At 37.2% G+C, this 19048-nt stretch overlaps 1 protein-coding gene across 1 annotated transcript; it reads left to right on the top strand.

Moving 5' to 3' along the window:
* The first annotated feature begins 6969 nt into the window (after positions 1–6969).
* On the top strand, positions 6970–19048 carry LOC113047429 (uncharacterized). The gene is made up of 6 exons (XM_026208790.1): positions 6970–7014; positions 10208–10425; positions 10524–10617; positions 14508–14916; positions 16693–16852; positions 18255–19048. Exons 2-6 carry the CDS (start codon positions 10209–10211, stop codon positions 18389–18391), a joined length of 1017 nt encoding a protein of 338 aa, XP_026064575.1. The 5' UTR covers positions 6970–7014; position 10208; the 3' UTR covers positions 18392–19048.

Here is a 19048-nt window from a genome sequence, read left to right as displayed (position 1 = left end):
ACGTAACAGGCAACGCCCCTGACACTCCCGAAGAAGAAAAAAACACCATCTTATATGTTTATGTTAGGCTACTCAGCAGGCGCTCGCTCACTCAGTACGCGCTGAAGGCTCGTTGCAAAATAGCCAATGCGTTTAACAGACTAGAAATGAGAAGATCCTCCAATAACCAACAGGTCTGGTGTTTGGGTGCACTTTGGATTCCCTTTAAGCTATAATGGTGATGGCAAGAGAGTGGTGGATAAATAAACAACGGTATGTCGCATCTGCAACATGACAGGGTACACCAGCGGGATTACAAAAAAAAAAAAAAAAAAACCAGCGGGAATATCTGGGATATATGCGTCAGTACTATCTGGGAAAAGACGAAAAAAAGGAGAAACATGCACGCAGCAAACTATCCCTGCAGCATTTAGACACTATAGCTTACAGGGAATCCAACCCAAACACCAGACCTGTTGGTTATTTTAGGATCTTATATTTCTGGTCTGTTAAATGCATTAGACATTTTGCAACGAGCCTTCAGCGCGTGCTGAGTGAGCGAGCGCCTTAGGGGCCGTTCACATATCGTGCCTAAAAACGCATGGAAAACGCTAAGCGCGTCTTTCTCATGAGGCGTCTGTCTTTGCTAAGCAACAATGACGTGCTCTCTCCATGAGACGCGGAAATTTCAGCGAAGGATAAATGGATTTGCAGCTCTAAAAATCGCTTGCAGTAGCTCTGCTACTGAATTTATTTCAAAATTGCAATCCATATACAACTATGATCAGCTGTTCCTTCATCTTGGCTGAGCTCTCAACGTTGTTACGGGAAAGGATGAAGCTGATTGGTTGGTTCTTGTCACATGACCCGCGGTGCGCTTGCGGCATTCTGAAAAGTTGAGATGTTTTTACATTTTGCTGTATCTAAAACGTATCGAACCGAACCGTGACATCAGTGTATCGTATCGAACCGAACCGTGAATTTTGTGAACCGTTACACCCCTAATATATACAGTATTGTTCAAAATAATAGCAGTACAATGTGACTAACCAGAATAATCAAGGTTTTTTTTAGTATATTTTTTATTGCTACGTGGCAAACAAGTTACCAGTAGGTTGTCAGAAAACAAACAAGACCCAGCATTCATGATATGCACGCTCTTAAGGCTGTGCAATTGGGCAATTAGTTGAAAGGGGTGTGTTCAAAAAAATAGCAGTGTCTACCTTTGACTGTACAAACTCAAAACTATTTTGTACAAACATTTTTTTTTTTCTGGGATTTAGCAATCCTGTGAATCACTAAACTAATATTTAGTTGTATGACCACAGTTTTTTAAAACTGCTTGACATCTGTGTGGCATGGAGTCAACCAACTTGTGGCACCTCTCAGCTGTTATTCCACTCCATGATTCTTTAACAACATTCCACAATTCATTCACATTTCTTGGTTTTGCTTCAGAAACAGCATTTTTGATATCACCCCACAAGTTCTCAATTGGATTAAGGTCTGGAGATTGGGCTGGCCACTCCATAACATTAATTTTGTTGGTTTGGAACCAAGACTTTGCCCGTTTACTAGTGTGTTTTGGGTCATTGTCTTGTTGAAACAACCATTTCAAGGGCATGTCCTCTTCAGCATAGGGCAACATGACCTCTTCAAGTATTTTAACATATGCAAACTGATCCATGATCCCTGGTATGCGATAAATAGGCCCAACACCATAGTAGGAGAAACATGCCCATATCATGATGCTTGCACCTCCATGCTTCACTGTCTTCACTGTGTACTGTGGCTTGAATTCAGAGTTTGGGGGTCGTCTCACAAACTGCCTGTGGCCCTTGGACCCAAAAAGAACAATTTTACTCTCATCAGTCCACAAAATGTTCCTCCATTTCTCTTTAGGCCAGTTGATGTGTTCTTTGGCAAATTGTAACCTCTTCTGCACATGCCTTTTTTTAACAGAGGGACTTTGCGGGGGATTCTTGAAAATAGATTAGCTTCACACAGACGTCTTCTAACTGTCACAGTACTTACAGGTAACTCCAGACTGTCTTTGATCATCCTGGAGGTGATCATTGGCTGAGCCTTTGCCATTCTGGTTATTCTTCTATCCATTTTGATGGTTGTCTTCCGTTTTCTTCCACGTCTCTCTGGTTTTGCTCTCCATTTTAAGGCATTGGAGATCATTTTAGCTGAACAGCCTATCATTTTTTGCACCTCTTTATAGGTTTTCCCCTCTCTAATCAACTTTTTAATCAAAGTACGCTGTTCTTCTGAACAATGTCTTGAACGACCCATTTTCCTCAGCTTTCAAATGCATGTTCAACAAGTGTTGGCTTCATCCTTAAATAGGGGCCACCTGATTCACACCTGTTTCTTCACAAAATTGATGACCTCAGTGATTGAATGCCACACTGCTATTTTTTTGAACACACCCCTTTCAACTAATTCAACTAATTGCCCAATTGCACAGCCTTAAGAGCGTGCATATCATGAATGCTGGGTCTCATTTGTTTTCTGACAATCTACTGAACCTACTGGTAACTTGTTTGCCACGTAGCAATAAAAAAATATACGAAAAACCTTGATTATTCTGGTTAGTCACATTGTACTGCTATTATTTTGAACAATACTGTATATATATAAAACTGTAAAATATATATTTTACAGTAAAGACCAAAAGTTTGGACACACCTTCTCATTCAAAGAGTTTTCTTTATTTTTATGACTATTGACTATTGTAGAGTCGCACTGAAGGCATCAAGGGCTATTTGAGCAAGAAGGAGAGTGATGGGGTGCTGCGCCAGATGACCTGACCTCCACAGTCACCGGACCTGAACCCAATCCAGATGGTTTAGGGGTGAGCTGGACTGCAGACAGAAGGCAAAAGGACCAACAAGTGCTAAGCATCTCTCGGGGAACTCCTTCAAGACTGTTGAAGACCATTTCAGGTGACTACCTCTTGAAGCTCATCAAGAGAAAGCCAAGAGTGTGCAAAGCAGTAATCAAAGCAGAAGGTGGCTACTTTCAAGAACCTACAATATTACATATTTTCAGTTGTTTCACACTTTTTTTGTTATGTATATAATTCCATATATAATTCCACATGTGTTAATTCATAGTTTTGATGCCTTCAGTGTGAATGTTGCGTTCACTATGTCACGGGTGTTCGTAATGTAACGCAGGATAATAGGTGGGAGGTTACACTTACCTGATTGAAGCATGGACCAGTCAAATCCCAAACAGGTGTGTTAAATCCAGTAATGAATGAGCGCGGGCTATAAGTGGGAGCGAGTATTCATTTTGGCATGTTGTGTCGTCAGGAGAGATGCGCCACCGGTAAGCTGCTGTTTTTATCCATTGAGTTTGTTGTCTGTTGCGTTACTGCTGTGCTGCCGTTATATGTGCGCGGTTTGTATGATTGATAACTGTTACTTTGGTCACGCTGATAAAACCTTGTGTGCGATCTGATGTTTAATATTGTCGGCTCGATAGTATCCGTGGCTATAAAAGGCAAATGTTTGAAATTGGAGCGTTTCACTGTCACACGAGTTACTTCCTGTTTGCGGTGCTGGATGGGTAATGTAGTTGATCACTTTACATTTTGTAATGGATTACTATGCTCAGCGATGCCACTTAGAACTACACTCACTGTTTTTCACTTTGAGCCAACAGACTGAGAACGCTATTGGTTTAATGTGTAACATTGACATTGTATATTTGGTGTGTGTGAAGTTGTTGCATTTCTGTGTTAATATGCATGTGCTTAGTATTTAAACTAAATGGCTACACAAAGTATATTATGATATTTATAAGATTAAATACTGACTATTGAAATTTATATTTGTATATATTATATTATGTAATCTATATTTAGATTTTATGGTTATCAGTATTGTTTACATTATAACCTCTCTATTTCTCCAGGTTTATAACCTGCTGCTGACATTTGTGGACTAATCAACTGTAATTAAAAATGAACCAAGAATAAATAAAATCCACTACGAGTTGTAACAACGTGTCCTCTCCTGACGCCCCGTTCGGTGGGGATATTCTTAAAGAACCGAACAGTGAATCTACAATTTTCATAGTCATGAAAATAAAGAAAACTCTTTAAATGAGAAGGTGTGTCCAAACCTTTGGTCTCAAACTGATACACACACACACACACATACACATACACATACACATACACATATATATATATATATATATATATATATATATATATATATATATATATATATATATATATATATATTAGACAGTTTCATCGGATGCACGCGCCTGGACCTAAGTTAACTTCCGGTCTGTGTTGTGTATATCGGTCTGGCTGCGGTGCCTTCTACAAACGCAGTTAAAGCCAAGGTGATGAGTAGACTAAAGTAGGGATCGACCGATATGCATTTTTCAGGGCCGATACCGATTATTACAGATCAAGGAGACCGATAACCGATATTTTGAACCGACATGTGTCTAGTGTAAAAATGAAAATTAAATGTCAAAATTAAGAATAAAAAGGCCTCTGACAAAGACTCTCTTTAAATGATTTTAACACATCTTTAATTCTGAGAACTGTTCATAAAAAAACATTAATATTAATAAAAGTGGTACCACAGTACGTTTCATGATTAAGCCTATGGATATTTTACTACAGCTGAACAGTTTAGGGAAAGGGAAGTATTGGCATCAATAATTTACATGTTAGAAATGTGCAATAGCTTAACCTCTCATAATTATTTTCTGATGACTAAAACATAGCCTAAAATAATAGAGGTGACTACTCAATTAAAAGTCTAATGCACATCAATGGATTAACAGATAGAGAGCGCCCGTGAGAGATACAGAGAGAGAGCAATCCGTCTTCAAACAGAGTGCTGTCTTGTTCTCTCTCTCTCGCGCATATTAATCAATAAACACAATGGTGTCGATGTTTAAATCATTTAAAATGAGAATGTAAGTGTGCTCTCCCCATTTTTGTTTGTAAGAAAAAATATTGCAATATATATCGCAAAAAAATAAAATATCGCAATGTCATTTTTTCCCAATATCGTGCAGCCCTACACACAACCCATATTGTAATAGTGTTTTTTTTTTTGATGTGTTAAATGTTTGTTTGACTGTTTATCATGGCGATACAAACTAGGAAGTATACAGGACAGCGTCATTCAGAAACGTTCAATGTGAGATTATTGACAATTTACGTTATTAGCATAGGGTTATTAGTCAAATGAGAGAGCGCGGCTGCGGAGATAACTAAATCAGGAATAGGGAGCTCTTCTTTCAGCTCTTCAAAATTGCATAATGGTAATTCTGAATCTGTATAATAAATTATTTTGCAATCATGTTAGAATAAAGTAATATTTCTCCAAATATGCAAAAATAATTTGACTAAGAGCCCTAACGGAACAGACGCTGTTCAGTGAAGCTATGTGAACAACACACAAAAAAAAAGGCGGCAGACGTGAGTGAATTCATTCATGTTGATAATCTATTCACAATATAACGTTAAGTTGGCCGAATGGTGAGAGAAGTAGGTTTTAGTTTGACTATCTCAGCACTGATGTGATGATCCATTAAAGTATATCCCCAGCCAACATTGATATGTGGGCCCCATATGGGTTATACCTGGGCAGCATGGGTTCTATGTGGGCATGGGATGAAGATGGGCTATTTATGTGGGTCCCATGTATTTTTCACAATGTGGGTCCCATATAGGTTTTACCATATGGGACCTTCATGGGATCTATGTGGGCATGGGCTGAAGATGGGCAATTTACGTGGGTCCCATGTGTGATTCACAATGTGGGTCCCATTTAGGTTTGAACATATGGGACCTTCATGGGATCTATGTGGGCATGGGCTACAAATGGGCAATTTACGTGGGTCCCATGTGTGTTTCACAATATGGGTCCCATATAGATATGAGACCTTTGTGGGATCTGTATGGGCAAAATAATTTCAGACTTAAATACATCTTTACACCTTTAAAGTTTATTGGTTAAAAGCCACTTTTTAGGAAAAAATAGAAAAAATATTGAAGATTGGCAATGGGATGAAGCACAGGAACAAGTTACTTATTCTTCCATGTGTATAAAACCTACAACGACTCCACCTGTCTAAACAAAAGCTCTCTAATATATTTTCCTCTGACCCATGTGATAGGTGTAGTCAAACACCAGCATCAGACATATGTTTTGGAGTCGTCCTAAGATTGGTAATTACTGGATTTCAGTTTTTCAGTTGCTGTCAGAAGTGTTGGGGAAGCAGTTGGATGCAGACACTGTTTTTGGTGTCAGTGATAAAATAGAGCCAAAAAAAAAAAAAAGGTATGCAGCATGCAAGCCTTTTATCAATTATTTTAATAAGAAAGCAGTAGCCGAATTCTAATACATGCACGCCCACACACACATTATTTTCTTTTTCCTTTTCTTTTTCATTTTTCTTTTTCCATACAGGTATATTATTATGATATTAAATATAATATACCTGGCAGGATTTGTATAAAAGTGTCAAAAATGTGTATTGGAATTTTTTTTTTTTTGTGCCAACGTAAAAAAAACTAATAAAGAGAATGTTTTTAAAAAAGTATTTTAAAATTAAAATGATCGATATTAAAATGTTACCCTGCCTATGCAAAAATGCATTTTTCTTTTACTGCACACGTTAGCAGGGACAACCCTTTTTAAATTCTTTTACATTTTACTCCAGAGTAGAATTATATCGGTCTCACATAGACCTTACTGTACACACTCAAATGTTCTCACAACCTTCCGCTTGACAAAGTAGTCCTGTCGTATTAAAATTTGAGTTAGATTTTTTTCACATAATATTGTATCATATAATATCATATGTCAATGATCTTGGATGAAAATAAGCGTACATTTAAATGTATAGCTGTAAAGATTTTAAATATTAGAATAAAAGGAATTCCCGCGCTGGCGCGCCGATACAGTCTCTTCTATGCACAGTGGTACGGCAGGAGTTACTACTTTTAACAGTCAGCAGTGGTCGACACGGATCAGAAACAAGCAGGTAAAATGCATATTTTCTAGAAATTGTTTAATTATCCACGGTTTCAAGTATTGGGAACATTGTTTTGATCGTTTAAATTACCTTTAACATAATGTAGCCTTTAAAATTGTGATGTTGTATTTTTTTCTGGCCGCGTTATCGCTAAAATGTCTATAAAGGCTTTAAGCATGTCAATTTTTTTGACTTAAAGGTGTAGTTTTGTTCTTGTCTACCATTAATGAAGTAGGATTCTCGGTTGTTGTTCATTTATGCTTCACTTGGGCATTTTGTGGCCGTCTTGCCGCCATTTTCTCCGCCTGAGTGGAAACTGAATTTCCACACAATTTATAGTATTAACCGCGTTTGAATGGCAAAATACTTAGTTTTTAATACATTTGAAGTAACTTGCTCCTAAAAACGGCAGGTGGGGTGGATTTGAGACAGTTTTGAGACCACCATTCTTTAGGCTTTGCTGTGCGCGCAGGCCGTAGCCAGACCTAGGTCATCAGTTCAGTAACGTTAAAGTACCTCCATTCATTTTTTCATGTTCACAAACACAATTTGTCCTCTGAATGACAGCTTTGCTGTCGAACTCCTCATATGAATGTCTGCATGACACGTATAATTAAGTTTAGTTTCCAAGAATGGCATGAGAATTATCTCTGTTAAACGCTAGAGGAACGATCAACTCTTGAGAGCGTTGTGAGAAAGGGCGCTGGCGCAGCCTCAGTGTTCAGGTGTAGGGATTGGGCGTCGTGACGTCATCACTTAGCGTGGCCGCCATGTTGAAGGCCCCCTACTGCTACTGCGCAATAATGTGCTCGTGCTTATGATGGGGAGGGAGGGTTGTGGGCCGTTGAGCATACTTACGGAGCAGGAGTGCCACTTATATATGTCCTGTGTCTAATAGGAGAGAGATAGTGATTGGAGCAATTTGACAGCTGACCGCATATGCTGTTCACAGCCTTGCCTCCATGACTGAACTAACGCTGTGCTCGATTTATCATGCACGAACTGCAATTAGAAGTTTGATAGTGTTCTTAAGCAATTTATATATAATAGTAAATTAATTTGTATATTGATGTCAGCCACATTTATACATGATTTTATACATTGATTGCTGTCTATATAAAATGTACAGTATATATAACAAGTACTATATGTAGATTGTTGTTTATATCATATACACTATTGAAATTATTCCTAATTTTGTTTTTAGATAATGGAGTACTACGGTGCAAGCTCACGTACTACAAGGCGACGAATCAAAACAAAAGTGCAAGAACATTTAATGAGCTTTGCTGTGGATGCTCTAGAAGTTCTTGATGAAACTGTTGAGCAAAGTGTGAATGATGAGCAGTTTTTTGAAACTGACGTATCAGATCAACTGAATTTCACATTGGATAGTGATGAAACAAATGAATCATTTCAAGATTCTGATGAAGAGGAAATGGAGCCTCAGCCTGACATGAAGACAAAATTGGCTGAATGGGCAGCTAGTCGGAATATCTCTCAGTCTGCTTTGTCAGAATTATTGCACATACTTATAAATGAAGGTCTTAACTTGCCTAAAGATCCAAGAACACTTATGTCCACTTTAAAAGACTGTGAAGTAAAAAAAATGGGGAGTGGAAGTTACTATAATTTTGGCATTTGTAATGCAATATGCGCAGAGCTTAAGAGTGCACAAGTTGAACTCACAGACACATTAACTCTAAGACTAAATGTTGATGGAATACCGCTTTTCCGTAGTTCTAATGCACAGTTATGGCCCATCCTTGGTAAAATTAAGGAGCTACCTAGCTCGAAAGTGTTTATGATAAGTCTGTATGCTGGCCCATCTAAACCACCATCAGTTCATGAGTACATGAAAGATGTTGTTGAGGAATTTAAAAGACTAACAAAGGAAGGCTTGTACTTCAATGAGAAACATTACAGTGTTCCCTTGCCCGATGCATTTATATGTGATGCTCCTGCGTGAGCTTTTCTCAAATGTATAAAAGGTCACTCGGGTTACAGCTCTTGTGAGCGTTGTGTGCATCCTGGTGTTCATTTAAATGGAAAAATAGTGTACCCAGACATGGAAGCAGCCTTGAGAACAGATGCCCAGTTTGATGAAATGTTAGATGAGGAACACCATCGTGATATGTCACCTCTTCGGGAGTTGGGAGTAGGTTTAGTGACATCTTTTGTCCTTGATTACATGCATTTAGTGTGCTTAGGAATTGTCCGTAAGCTTGTTTCACTGTGGGTTAAGGGACCCTTGACATGTAGGATTTCATCAAGTGTTCTTTCTGTTGTATCTGAGAACTTGAAACGACTTAGGCAAAATTTGCCTAGGAATTTCTCAAGAAAACCACGGTCCCTTTATGAATATAGTCAATGGAAAGCCACAGAGTTTAGGCAGTTTTTGTTATATACTGGCCCTGTTGTGTTGTTCAATGCATTTCCTAAACGTGTATATAAGAACTTTTTAGTCTTATCAGTTGCCATAAGAATTCTTTTGTGTCCAGATTTGTGCAGTGTCTATTGTGATTATGCTGAAAAGTTATTGAAGTTTTTTGTCACAAATTTTGGCAAAATCTATGGATCTGAGTTTCTTGTATATAACACTCACAGCCTTACACATTTGGCACAAGATGCTCGCAAATATGGTGCTCTTGACTCTGTATCATGCTTTCCATATGAAAACTATTTAGGACAATTGAAAAGGATGGTAAGGAGACCTCAAAATCCTGTTGAACAAATTGTGAGACGTGTGGATGAGAAACAAGCTTTTAAGAGGGACTCAAAAGGATGTTCAACAATGGAAGAAAATCTTAAACAGCCACATTTCTCTGGACCTACTCCACTAGGATTTTCCACACACAAACAGTTTAAGCAATGCCAATACAAAGGAATGACCATCTCCTGCTCTCCGGGAAACAACTGCTTTGAAATTAATAGCAGAGTTGCCCTTGTTAGAAATCTTCTGGTTTCTCCCATGGCAGACATTTTTGCAGTATGTGAGTTTTTTAATACAGGAGCATGTTTTTTTGACTACCCTGTCACTTCTTCAAGTTTGGGGATTACTGTCGTCTCCGCACTCACTGGTCAGCTTTTTGTTGTTCCAGTGGCACAACTTTCAAAAAAACTTGTTCTTCTCCCTATGACTGATGTGTATGTGGCTTTGCCTCAGCTGCATGATTACTGACTCTGTACTTTAATGGTTCAGGATGTCCCTTTATAGTGTAGTGGAGTTCATTGATGAGTACACAGACAATGGAAGGACTGTCATTGATGTCATCCCTACAAGCTGGATTACTGGTCCAGAAAGAGAAGAATGCTTTTGGCCAACTGGTAGGACTGTGGACATCAGCAAGGCTGTTAAAAAACGGTTAACTCCTGGAGCAGACTGGGAAAAGTACAGCATACGTGTCTTAGGAAATGCAGGTAACTTAAACCATCTGGTTTTACATTTTTCAAATAATACTTTTTTTATTTGAATAATACTTTTGTTCCTAAATGTATTTGTGTTTTGTTTTTTACAGAGACGTATTCTGCAGCAAGAGCTAAACTTAGTAGGGCCGAGGAGACCTCAGATATACAAACTGACATTGAAGTGCCAATGAAGCGCAAAAGATTGTAAGTTAAAACTCATTTTCTCCATAATGCTAGTTGGAGTTAGGAGCTATACTATACCAAAACACATTATTTTGCTTAAATAGGGTCCTATGATTTAAGATATGTGGAAAACGTAGACAGAATTGCAGAATCCATTCATAAAAATTGAATTGATGAGGAATATTGCAGATTCAAGCATTTGACGGCCCTATAGTATTAGCCTAATATAAAATAACAAATAACTTACACAAAGTTTAAATAGGTAGGCCTATACAAAATAAAAAATCATTAAAGAATGAGGAACAAATAAATATGAAAAAGGGCTGAAATGATTCCTCGAGTAACTCAATTACAAAAAATGAACGAGGCAAATTCCTCTGCCTCGAAGCCTCTTTTAATTTATTGTAAATCTCACGTCAGGTTCTTTCGCAATGATTTTTTTAATGTGACACAACGTATTTACGTCACCCACAAAGCGAAAGGAGACACAAGGAGTCAGCAGTGTTTTGTTTTGAGGGTAACGGCAAACGTAAAGAGAATGTCGTGGCATGTGTCCATTGCAAGATAGAGCTGGCATACCACAACTAGAGCCCTATGATTTCCGCGATGCAGAAAACGCGGAGGGAATCGCGGAATCCAGTCATAAAAACGGAATTTACAGTTTAACATGGAATGGCACGGAATTTTCTAAATTTTGAATGAATTAATCAAAAATAGGTAATTGCACTTCCATCAAATCATGATATGAACTAATATCTGTAAATATTAAGCCGGAACAGTCTATTTACCGTATTTTCTGGACTATAAGTCACACTTTTTTTCATAGTTAAAAATAAATGCGACTTATAGTCCAGTGCGACTTATATGTTTTTTCCTCATCATGACGTATTTTTGGACTGATGCGAATAATACTTAGGTGCAATTTATAGTCCGAAAAACACAGTAAATTTGAATCGTGCATGTTCTGCATGTCTGTGTTAATGAATGGAGCAGAAGCGTGTCTTTCTTTATCACACACACTGAAGCGCGTGACGTTCCAGTGATTTCAGCGTCTGCTGTCTCACTAAATAAGGATGTGAACACATGAACACTATCTCTGAAAAAACTGCTCTGACAGTCACTTCATGAGCATTTGACCGTTTGATTTGAGTAAAACTAGCGTCACTTCATATACACAGAACTGTAAAGGTACATTAACCCATCAAAATAAAAGTCAGGTTCAGTTTAAAGTCAAGTATTTGCCAGAAATGTATTACTAATGTTCAGCAGAATGAACATAGCCTGCTATTAAAAAAAAAAATAATCAAACATTATCTTTTTCAAGGTTTAATCACACAACATTTCTTCCATGTTTTATTTTTAATAGTAAATCCCCTTTGTTCACCAAAAAGTTAAGTTTGCTTAATTTTCAATAGTTAAAGGATAAATTAAATGTTTTGTGTTTAATGTTTAATGTGTATCTCAGAAAATGCTTTATTTAAAACCCCAACTGAATGGCACTTAAATGCACTTAATTCATTTGTCAACTTTATTGTCATTGTTCACAGTACAAGTACAGACAGAGAAACAATGGGTACTAATTAAATGTTTATTTTTGATGTATGCATTGCATTCTATGCATTTAAAAAAAAAAAAAATTCTAAAAAGGAAAACTTAGTTGTTCATTTTAAGAGGCCCTTATTTTCTCTTGCATAATTAATATTGCACTTTAAGCAAAAACAAATTTTATCAGATTAATCGATGGAATTTTTGGTAGAATACTCGATTACTAAAATATTAGATAGCTACAGCCTTCCATGTCATTTGTGATTTTAATTGCAGAAGACTTTTCAAAATCCAAAATAATTTTTAAACTGGCACATTTACATTTAGTTTAAAAACTCTTCTGCAATCATCTTGTCTTTTTCACCTCACTCTTGTCAGTCAGCTCGACTCACTCTCTTCATGTGATAAATAAAACCTGATCTGTGATGTGCGACTGTATGGAGTGAGTTTTGGTTCTTTATTACATGCGAGAAAATAAATGATCTGAGAGAAAAAAGAATATTTGAGAGAAAAAGTTTTCATGCCAATAGCAAAAAATAATAATATTTGAGACTAAAAAAAGTTTTGAGAGAAAGTATTTTCTCATAGAACATAAAAAAATATACATTTGAAATTCTCTCTCAAAATACTTTGAAAAAAACTCTCAAATATATATTTTTTGCTATCAGTGTGAAAATATTTTCTCTAAAAAAAAAAAGTGTTTCTCTCGAAACGCTTTTCTTTGCTCTTGATGCAATTTCTTGCTCTCGTGTCAGGATTTTGCTTTCACTGTGAGAATTGTGTCATGGGCGGGGCCACGTTCCTATTGGCCAGTCGGGTGAGCATCGTCTTGTCTTGGGAGTCGAACTGAATCATTACACCATTGTTGAAAGTTGTACGGGCGGTTGTATGAACAAGCAGTTACTCTTCAGGTGCTTTGAGGCTAGCAAGTGCAAAGGTAGAAACTAGCTCACTACTCACTAAATAAGGCGTGAAACTATCTAAATCAAAACATTAATTTGGCATTTGATTTAAACATAGTATAAACCAGGTGAGTTTGCAAGTTTACCTAGCATGATGGCTGGTTAGCTTTACTAGCGATTAGCAAGCAAATAATATAATACACATTCATTCATTAATATGAGTGCTATTTTTTAATGTTTAATCTTCAGTGATACTGAACTTGCTCAGCCAGCTGTGTGTCATCATCTTACCCAAACATTGGAGAGTCCGTGCTCAACTAAACTATCCATAAGGCAGAGGCGGCATCTATGCAGGTGAACCGAACAATGGTGTAATGATTCAGTTCGACTCCCAAGACAAGACGATGCTCACCCGACTGGCCAATAGGAACGTGGCCCCGCCCATGACACAATTCTCACAGTGAAAGCAAAATCCTGACACGAGAGCAAGAAATTGCATCAAGAGCAAAGAAAAGCGTTTCGAGAGAAACACTTTTTTTTTAGAGAAAATATTTTCACACTGATAGCAAAAAATATATATTTGAGAGTTTTTTTCAAAGTATTTTGAGAGAGATTTTTTTTCTCAGAAATAATTAAAAAAATTTCAAATGTATATTTTTTTATGTTCTATGAGAAAATACTTTCTCTCAAAACTTTTTTTAGTCTCAAATATTATTATTTTTTGCTATTGGCATGAAAATTTTTTCTCTCAAATATTCTTTTTTCTCTCATGAAATGTTTTTTTGCTATCAGTGTGATAACTTTTTCTCTCAAACTTTTTTTTTCTCTCAGATCTTTTATTTTCTCGCATGTAATAAAGAACCAAAACTCACTCCATACGACTGTTATTCATCCTCTTGGTAGTGGTAGTGAAGTGGCAGTACTTGTGGCATCCCTAGTCGCCGTTTTACTGTCTGGTTGGTCCAGTCTGAAATACTTCTAAACAGCGGACATACTGCTAACCACTGATCTATAATATAGAAGCGACTTCGCTGTCTGTTGGCAGTTTAGAACGCGAGGAGCGATCCAGTCATATATAGATCAGTGATGCTAACGCGTTTTCATTTCTTCACTGCTCTAAACGGGTTGCTTGTGGCAAAACAGCACAACTTCCTGTGTTTGCAATGCATTCTGAGCAGCGAAGAAGAACTGTGCAGCGGTAAGGCAAAACTAGCGGTCATAACTAGATCTTGTTTAAGAAAATGGTATCGGATCGGTATATGGGTTCATGTACTAGCAGATGCCAGAATTTGTTGCGTTATCTGTGATATTTCCGATACTAGTATCGGAATCGGAACAACTCGACTCAACTGTTTAACTCTAGGGGAGTTATAAAATTAGCCTATTTTCAAAATAGTGGCGTTCCTTTAAAGACATTTATTGATAAGGCTTTAACTGATTTTTCTTTTTCAAATATCTTTTTAGGCCAAATAGAAAATTTTTTCCTTTCACTAGCGAAGAGTCAGACAGCACTGAGGATGAACTACCACCCACACCTCCCCATCAACTAAAAATTACAACCCAAAAGGTCACCACCAAGACAATGGATGGCCAGACTGAAACTGGACCTTCCACTCAGAGAGTCGCCACTACAGGACCTACGATTCAGAGATTTGCTACTTCTGATTCTGCTATGTTCATCAAACTCTTAACACTATTAGAAGAAGTGAAGGAGACCCAGAGGGTGCATAGCAATATGTTAAATGCTTTGCTCAAGCAACATGATGAGTCTTTGCCAGAGGTTCCTGAAGGAATTGTCTTCCCTATAACAACAACTGAAGACTTGGAAGCAATGAATGAAAAGTTGCATGACCCAAGATTAATGTCCATTGTTGTAAGTTCACATTGCTTGCTGATCTTATTTTTGTGTGGTCATCCAGTCCTTGGGTATTGTCCTTGTGTGCTCAAGACATAATTTCATTTCAAAGCATGCATGCACAAAGCTGCCTTTCAGACAGTGTGTGTCTATTAAAATTAGTTATTTTTAGTGGCTCATCGCAAGTAAGTTTTCTGATACACAGAATATGCAAGCCGTTTGCCAGATTAGAATGATGAGAGCAAGTCTGTGAACACTTGAGAGATGCAACCATAGATTTTGCTAACCTATCACAATACAAGATAATGAATCCTTTATCAAACAACATTAAAAAGCTACTATAGTTTAAAAAGCTGTAATATTGAGTTACAGTAAACAATTTTTTTGGTAATTAAAATGTTGGTGTTTTTTGTGGCATCTCATTTATTGACAAAACCACACATTGATTATTTGAAGATGGCAGATGCGTTGACATGTCTTGAGCAGTCAAATGTGGCATCTACCTACATATCTAAGAGTGTGTCAGTATATCATATCCATGTGTGAGTTCTTAAAGAGCCAGGAGCCTAAATAAACCTGCTACTGTTAGTGTCATTAATGTTAATCAAACAACATAAGAGAGTATTGCTGTCAAAGGGATCGACTTCAGTATCAGTTGTTATTGAAATTTTAAAAATATTACTATACCAGCAATATCCTGCAAACATATTGTGCACTTTTGAGCAGATTAAAGCATGTATGATAGGGGCTGCATTATATTGGGAAAAAAAATGACATTGCAATATTTCATTTTTCCGCGATATATATTGCAATATAAAATTTTATTTAAAAAAATTCTTACAAACAGGGTGAGCACACTTACATTCTCATTTTAAATAATTTAAACATCGACACCATCATGTCAAATGATTAATATGTGCGAGGGAGAGAGAGAAAGACAGCGCTCGTGTTGTATGAAGACGGTGAGCTTGTGGCTGGGCCCCCTCTCTCTCACGCGCTCTCTCTCTCTCTCTCACGCGCTCTCTCTCACTTGTGCTATCTCTCTCTCTCTCACACATGCGCGCTCTCTCTCTCTCTGCCCTGTCAAAACTTTCACTCTATGATGGCTAAGCTGTGCAATTAATCTGCGAATCACATTCAACGGCCGGGGAGCAGCTGGCCTGTACAGTTAATGAATAACTGATCGACTACGACAGCCTACATCGCACGTCCTGTGACGTGACTATCGTGGATCCGTACATCGCGATATCGATGCTTAAACGACACATGGTGCAGCCCTAATTTATGATTGGCCATTGTTGTCATGTGCTCAACAGATATCTCTGTGATTGGGTACAATGATCACTGATTCATGCTATTCACTGAGCACTTACACAGACACACGGGAGCATATGAAAGCCACCATCTGTCAGCGGATCCCTAATATATCTGCTCATAGACAGATCCTCTGAGATGCTGAAATTCTCCTGTTTATATCTGTGTAAGTGCTCAGTGAGGAGGGTGAAGCGATGATTGTAGTTAATGAAACATATCTGTTAAATTCGTGAACTCAAGTGCTGGAAATGCTGGTATCATCACATTTTGGGTATTGGAAATGTGCTATATATGAAAAATAATAATAATTATTATAATTATTACTATTATATAAAAGAATATCAGTACCAAAGTCGGTACTATTGCCAACACTATAAAAAAGAGTAAATCTAAAATGAACTTCATGTTCTCAGATCACTCTGCAGATGAACTGATTTATGCATGTCATCTACAAATGATTCTGTTTGTGTTTGTACTTAGACTGCAAAGGTAGCAGATATTGGTGGTTCTTCACTGGATGATGCTACGAGGAGGATGATGAGATTCCTGATTTCAAACGAATTGGCGATCCAGTACAATCTCTTTGGCCGTCATGGCAAGAAAAGATTTCGAGATCTGTGCCTCTTTGACGTCATATGTGGTAAATGTGTTTTAGTGTTTAACTACTCATGCAGAATTATGTTTAAAGCACTTTTCACAATACAAACTTACAGATACTACAATTCTCAATATAATATTGAACCATTCGGTAAAACATCCATGTATCAATAACAATCATAATGCCAGGTTTACATTACTGTATTTTCCACACTATAAGGTGCACTTAAAAGCCTTTAATTTTCTCAAGAAACAACAGTGCGCCTTATAATCCGGAGCATCTTATATATGGATCAAGGAGCTCTGTCAAAATGTTGACGTTCCCTTTAGCACAGCTCCATCTAGTGGATGCATAACACAAACCCAGTCAAACGTTTGACTGCAGTATCTTCTATTCTATGCGCTTTATAATCCGGTGGGCCCTATATATGAAAACAGTTCTAAAATAGGCCATTCATTGAAGGTGCGCCTTATAGTGCGGAAAATACTCAGTTTGCAGTGCGTATGCGATGCATTAATGGATTAAAGAGTTCATGGTGCACACGGTTGCAACTAGGGCTGTGCAAAAAATCGAATGCGATTTTCATGCGCATCTCATCAGTAAAGATGCTCCTGTAATTAGAAGTATACGTGCATTCAGATCAGGGTTGCCAGGTTTTCACAACAAATCCTGCCCTGTTGCTTCTTAAAACTAGTCCAAAACTAGCCCAATCGCGTTTCCAGGAGGTTCCCTGGTAAAGGGTTGTAAGGGTTGCCCTGGTAAAATTCACATTTTAGGGGCTAAATATCACATTATTGGTATTGGGGTTGCTTCAAACCGCGGACATGAAAAAACAATCGCAGACCTAAGGGTTTGAAACAACATGAGGGTGAGATATTAATGATGTAATTTTCATTTTTGGGTGAACTAACCCTTTAATATATCAATCTAGAAGTAAATGCATTGAATAATGTGTTTCTTTTATTTCATTTAAACACGTCTAAGAAAGGTTGTATTGCTGTACTGTACAAATAATAATAATAGAAAAGAAGAATCACAAATATCACAAATATGGGTAACATTATTTTACAGTGTTTGTAACATTTTACATATTGTTCAAATAAACTGCACATTGATTTAGTTAATTCATCATATACTTAGCCTCCTGTCAGTACAAACCTACAAAAAATAAATTTCAGTGGAGGGACAGAAGACAAATCAATTGTGTTTAGAAGACGAACAAGTTTTATAGGTTTGGGACAACATGAGAGTGAGTTAATTACAATTTTCATTTTGGGGATAACTTACATTTTAATCCTGTAGTAAGTAAAATGTTGTTAATTAACATTACTAAGTATTTATATGTACACCTACACTGTGACAAGGACACTATAAAATAAAATTTATACCAAGTATGAAGCTGGACATTTCATATGATTAAATGTGTAAACTTTTGTTTTTATAGGTGGACTGAAGAAGAACGCAATGACCAAGACTGTGAACCAGAAAGACATAGAAAAGGCACTCTCAAAATGGTTCACGGGGGCTAGAGACAGGGGCGGAAAGAGAGCAATCAGGTCACAGCAGTCTTCAGGACTGTGATCAGTTTTGTGTGTCCATACAAATTGTTAAGACCAAGTATTTTAACACTGTATTGTAAGTTGAACGGTTTTTGTGTTTTATGTTGTCGTTGAAGTTTTTAAGTGTTGAAAAGGGATTGTTCACCTAAAATATATAAATCTTTTCTCTCTCTTATATTGATTTTAAACTAGTGGTGTCAAACTCTGATTCTGGAGGGCAGAACTTGGTTCCAACCCTAATTAAAAGTACCTGATCCAGCTAAACAAACCCTTCAGGATTATTTGAAATCTAGATGTAATCTGTGTTGGAACAGAATTGGAACTAAAATACGCAGGGCTGTGGCCCTCTAGGGGTTTGACACCGCTGCTTTAAACCCAGTAAGACTTTCTTTAATCTCTGAAACACAAGTGTTATTAATGTTATTAATGAAATTAAGATATTTCTGTCTCTCCATATAAAAACTATTCATGAATTTTCAGAAAAAAGCTATCTCTTTTTTAAATCTTATTACTGTTTGGAAGCATCAGAAGTTTGGGTAAACAGACAGAAAATTCCCAGGTTTTTGCCCCCACTGTTTTCATATCTTGACTATTTGTTTGTTTGTTTTTTATATATTTTTAAATGTTACATAAGTTTGGTTATGTAAAACCAGCTGTTGGGATAGTATCACCCTGTTTT

This window comes from Carassius auratus, chromosome 3, assembly GCF_003368295.1.
Source record: "Carassius auratus strain Wakin chromosome 3, ASM336829v1, whole genome shotgun sequence".
In the NCBI taxonomy this organism is placed as follows: domain Eukaryota; kingdom Metazoa; phylum Chordata; class Actinopteri; order Cypriniformes; family Cyprinidae; genus Carassius; species Carassius auratus.
This window is presented reverse-complemented; position numbering and strand designations above follow the sequence as displayed.

Coding starts and splice junctions, on each gene's coding strand:
- LOC113047429 (XM_026208790.1), top strand. CDS start 10,209: ATGTCCCTTTATAGTGTAGTGGAGTTCATTGATGAGTACACAGACAAT. Junction 10,426..10,523: donor ACGTGTCTTAGGAAATGCAG/GTAACTTAAACC, acceptor TGTTTTTTACAG/AGACGTATTCTGCAGCAAGA. Junction 10,618..14,507: donor CCAATGAAGCGCAAAAGATT/GTAAGTTAAAAC, acceptor ATATCTTTTTAG/GCCAAATAGAAAATTTTTTC.